The sequence below is a fragment of the Helobdella robusta genome, assembly GCF_000326865.2.
Source record: "Helobdella robusta unplaced genomic scaffold HELROscaffold_2, whole genome shotgun sequence".
NCBI lineage: Eukaryota > Metazoa > Annelida > Clitellata > Rhynchobdellida > Glossiphoniidae > Helobdella > Helobdella robusta.
Window position 1 is genome coordinate 6,437,774 of NW_008704083.1, and position 5,201 is coordinate 6,442,974.

The window sequence follows — 5,201 nt, forward strand, 5'->3', positions numbered from 1 at the left end:
AAAACTAACTTTGAAATTTTGCTAAACGTTGAAAAGTTATAAATTTTATGAAAATTTATTTCAGATAATTATTTGAACATTTGAATGTTGTAAATGTTACTATCTTTACAATCTAGCAAGAGACTAAATATTTAGAGTCTACATTTTTTATTTACAAAAACCTTTTAGTTTTCCATACATTTGCGTTCATTGTACTCTTAGTAGTATATATATATATTTGTGTACATAATATCGTGAACGAAACTGTCGTGAACGAAACGAATTTTGTTTTTGTTCGGTTTAATTCGTGTATTAATTTTGTTTTGTCTTAAATTGTTCTTAATCTTCGAACAAAATGTCAGACATTGAAAAAGCGAATGATATTAAGGCCGATAGACTTTCTAGATTACGAAATCTACATCTAAAAATGGTTAGTAAGTAGAGTCAGTCAGTAGAGTAGTTAGTTAGTTAGTTAGTTAGTTAGGAATATTGTTCACTTTAACAACTTTTAGGCAGAATTTTTTGCAATTGGTAATCTAAATTATTATGTATGTTATTATTATCATTATTATTATAGAAAAGAACTAAAAACTAAGCTGTTAGTGTTGAAGAAATAAAATGTTAAAAAAAGATACAGATAGATAGAGGATAGGATAGGATGAAGGAGTAGTTGATATTTATTTATTTTTTATTTTAATTAATTTTTTCACTGAAATTTTGTTAGCAGGTGGTCTAGTTATTATTGCCATTTCAATTAATTTAATTTTAATAACCAGAAATTATTACATATAACAGTAAAATAAACTAAATTTGAAAATATTAACTATGAGTTTTGAATTAACTTTCAATTTAGAGCTCTTATAGATTTATACTAATCTTGCTTACTTTGTTTAATTAATAAGTTAAAATATTAAAAATTTAAAATTGATTTTTTTTGTTTCATGCTTGCCTTGAACTTTTTATTTTATATAATAATTATTTCATCAAGATAAGGGTAATTAATTTATAGAGATATACCTTACAATATAATTATCTAGTATATGATATTACTTTTGTTTATGTCTTTATGAACAATTTTTTACATAAATGAATATATATAAATGAATATACTTACACCTATATAAATTTATCAATTATAAATTTTTCAAAAAAGAATGAAGCTAGAAAGATGAATAACCAAGAAGTCATGGAAGAGGATCGCAAGTCGAAACTACCTGCAAACTGGGAGGCCAAACAATCAAGGGTCGAATACGAAGAAGAGCAGGAGAAACTCAAGAAGGTTTCTCGCTTCTTCCCACTTGCTCTACATTCTTATTATATATTATGTTCTATAATTCTTTGGTTCTCTTGCTTACTGTGTTAATTACTTTTTGTAATTGTCATAGGAGAAAAGAATAAAAATAAATGAGTAGTTGTTAATCTTAATATGCCTATTGAAATTTTGAAATGTGCATGTATTTATACTTGGCAGGAACTGGAGGCACGTGGTGAGGATTACAACATTGTGAAGATGAGGAACTGGACGGCTGAAGAGGTTGAACACTGGGAGAGGAAGAAGAAGAAGAAAAATCCGGATACAGGATTTGCTGGTCAGTTGGTTGGGTGATTGATTGGTTGGTTGGTTGGTTGTTTGGTTGATATCATCTTACATTTTTCTGTTGATTATATATGATTAAAATTTTTGATTTTATTTGCTTTTTTTCACTAATACTTGTATTTTTATAATTTTTTCATAATATTACGCCAGTTGGTTACAAACAATATAATAGCTTATTTTTGACATTTAATTTCAGATTTTGAGCAAGCTTCGTATCGACAGTATCAAAGGTTGACGAAGCAGATGAAGCCTAATTTGAAAGAATACACTGAGGAGAAAGAAAAACTGTTAGCATGGTTTCTTTTATGTTTCATGTTTAAATAAATTGATTGACACATCTTCAATTTTTAATTCCATCTTTCACGTTTTTGAAACAGTTGAAAATCTGCTTCGTTAACATTTTAGTTTTATTTTAGTTGCTTCCTATTTTGGCATTCTCAAATGAATTACACAAACACATATTGACACATCAAAAACTCAGGCACATAGCAGTTGCAATCAAAACAACTTGATCTATCGGGCTGACATGTTTTAACGCATTGGTAAATGAATCCACTAGAATAAAATTTTCATAAAAATTAAATTAAATTATTTGTAGTGGCGAGGAGGTCTTTTACGCAGGCACAAACACCTTGGGGACAACAGAACACAAGGACACTCCCGAAGCCATCAGTCGGATGGTTGAAGATCTAGACAAACAGTTGGTTTCGTTGTTCTGCCTTTCATTTGTTTCAATTTACATATTCAAATTTAACATTCAGTCGTTTATTATAGAGTGAGATGATGTGTTGTTGTGTTTTCGTTATTGCAAGTTGTCAACAGCAAAGTATACTGAGCATCTCAGTTAATGCTTTTCGTATTTGTGTTGGCGTGTTTATCAAGTTAATAATATTCTAGCTCTGTTAGAATTATCTAGGTTTCTTTACTGATTGGTAGTTTTGATTAATTATTTAAATATGTTATGATTATTTTTCATTTTCATCTTGTTTTATTTGTTGGATCACAATAACCTACCGACATCTCATACTTACTTGCATTTGTTAATGTAGGATTGCAAAGCGCGCCAAATACAGCAGACGACGCATACACGATGAGGACGACGACATCGACTACATCAACGAACGTAACATGAAGTTCAACAAAAAGTTGGAACGCTTCTACGGACAGTACACTGCAGAGATCAAACAAAACCTTGAGAGAGGAACTGCCATTTAATTGTGAATGTCTCTTCCAAAATGACTATTTTAAAGCGTGTCTGTTGAATTTCAATTGATTGTATGCTAATTTTTGAACGTTATTTATGTATATTTCATCAATATTCAATTTTTTTTTGTATTATATTCAACAAAAAACTTAATAAACAAATATTGTTTGCTGTTGAATCAGTAAATGATACGCTATTTGAATAAATATATCGAGTTGCGTTCATTATTGCTGCCGTTGGCGGTGGTTGTTGAAGTATCTTATTCCCAAGTTGTCCCATTTGATCCAGGAAAGTCGTGCAGTCAGATCTGTCAAATGTTAATAATTTGTTTATAGTACGGTAAAACAATATAATAAAGGACCGCCACACCTTTGGCGCTTTGATTGTCTGTGCGCCCCTAGTAGTATTAAATGAGTTATATATTATCTGCTGATGTGTTATTTCGTTTCTTCTCTGTAAAAAGTTGTTACACAATTACCATTTATTATCAAAACAACGTTTCATTTTGTACTTATGTCTGGTGAAAATTGTTTGGGAAATTTTCTCGACCAGTACCTAAAATAAACGTTTATGCATCGAAAGTGCATATACGGAGCAGCACTACAGTACCTACTTCGCTGATTTTATTTGAGGAATGTCGGTCAGATGGTAACAAAGCACGTCTGCGTTTGTCAAATTTTCAAAAGCGCTGTGGATAGATTCGTGTATGACAGCTCCACATTTATGACAAAAAATTTAGCCAAAATGAACGTTAAAGTGCTAGAAAAAATCATCTTTGAACTTCAGTGCCATTAAAATAATAAGTAAAATTACATGTCTAGGTTGGCAATGATATTTCATTTTGTCACCTCTTGAAGTATTTGATTTGTTTAAAGTTACAGACAAGTCAAGTTATGTAAAAGATTGCAACAAAAAATATTTTAAAATTATTTTTTTCAATCTATGTTAAATGATCGTTACTCATAGCAAAACTCACCACTGATGTTCCACGCAACTTTCTCGTTAGTGCTGCTAGCAGATCTGAGTTTGGATTCAATGTGAACTAATGGATCGAGTTCTGAGTTGAGGACATCTTTCAGAAGGTTGATGTAAGCCATGGCCAATCTCAATGTGTCGATCTTTGAAAGTCTTTTCTCATAAGGAAATGTAGGAACGTGGTATCTATAAAATAATTTTTAAAAGACTACTCTTCGGTTCGCTTTTCAGATTTTTGATGTCATCTGAAAACAGTTTTTGAAGCTATAGGAACTGAGTATTTTTTTTCAAAATTTATTTTTGGAATATAAACATAAATGAAATGAAATAACATTTCGTTGGACATTCTATTCTCATATTTGTTTAAAGATTAGTTAGTATGAATCAATTTACAGAACAAGATATTGAAAATACTCTGATATTAAAAAAATGTGCATAACATTTGTTCCAGGTAAATCTCAATATCTGTGTTGCCATAATTTTAGCATTCAAAGCCTAGTATGTTGCATAAGATTCATTACTCATAAGAACTATGCCCTACCCCTTATACTCCGAAGGAAACTCGACCGGTAAATAATCATTTTTGACAGGAAGGTTTTATTTTTCCTTCAAAAACACTCCATTATTATATAATTAAGTTAAAATAAAAAAATTGTTGTCAAACGTCTTGTAATTCTGTTTTGAAATGAATTTTTCCACGGAATGAAAAATCATTATTTAAAATTATTCAATACAATGTAAGTCACCATTTTATGAGTTTGAGAGTTTCGAACGTGAATGGACTGCTTATATTTTTTTAATGTTGTTTTCAGATGAATTTTTTTATTTAATATTAAGAAATGAGAGTTCATCAAATATGACTTTTTACGAATATTCAATTTCAAAACAAACATAAGAATGCGACAATGTAATAATAATGTGAACAAATATAGGATGTCAACCTTTAGACAATTAAAAGTGCTTTTTTCTACCTATTAGAACACCAATCCAAGAACAGGTGTTCCTTCACAATAAAATATTTGCACAAATCAGAAATATCTAATTGATTAATTTTGATTAGGAGAAAAATTAGGACAACCTAAGTTCATTGAATGCCATGTTAATGCTCATCATCCTCTTCCTCTCCCTCACGTTGGCTGCCTGCCTGTGTTGCCTGTGACTGCTCGGTCTGAGTTTCAATTATTTACTAAACTAATACAATATCATTCAAATCAACATATGAGTTTATTTGATAGATAGATGCTATCAAATAGATTAATCAGCGAAAAATATTGAAACGCACGCTTAAAGTGAAATAATCATACGTAAGCCCATCATAAGCAATATCTAGCAGTGCCGGTTAGTATTAGGTAAAAATTGATATTACTTTCAAATATAAAGATATCAAAAGTAAGTAAACTAAAATTTCAGGCATTGATAAACTTGGTCAACCTGCAGCAGCTGTTA

At 30.1% G+C, this 5,201-nt stretch overlaps 2 protein-coding genes across 2 annotated transcripts; one reads left to right on the top strand and one right to left on the bottom strand.

The window, feature by feature from the left end:
* The first annotated feature begins 295 nt into the window (after nucleotides 1-295).
* On the top strand, nucleotides 296-2,941 carry HELRODRAFT_184929 (hypothetical protein). Its single transcript, XM_009017513.1, has 6 exons — nucleotides 296-409; nucleotides 1,133-1,258; nucleotides 1,451-1,568; nucleotides 1,773-1,863; nucleotides 2,175-2,276; nucleotides 2,626-2,941. The coding sequence occupies exons 1-6, from the start codon at nucleotides 335-337 to the stop codon at nucleotides 2,789-2,791; spliced, it is 678 nt and encodes a 225-aa protein (XP_009015761.1). The 5' UTR covers nucleotides 296-334; the 3' UTR covers nucleotides 2,792-2,941.
* A 63-nt stretch (nucleotides 2,942-3,004) lies between these two features.
* HELRODRAFT_64733 (hypothetical protein) lies at nucleotides 3,005-4,919 on the bottom strand (the record flags this gene model as incomplete). The annotated part of the gene is made up of 3 exons (XM_009017514.1): nucleotides 3,005-3,087; nucleotides 3,757-3,941; nucleotides 4,831-4,919. Coding segments are annotated over 3 exons (357 nt in total), but the record flags the coding sequence as incomplete, so codon positions are not given.
* Between the last annotated feature and the right edge of the window lie 282 nt (nucleotides 4,920-5,201).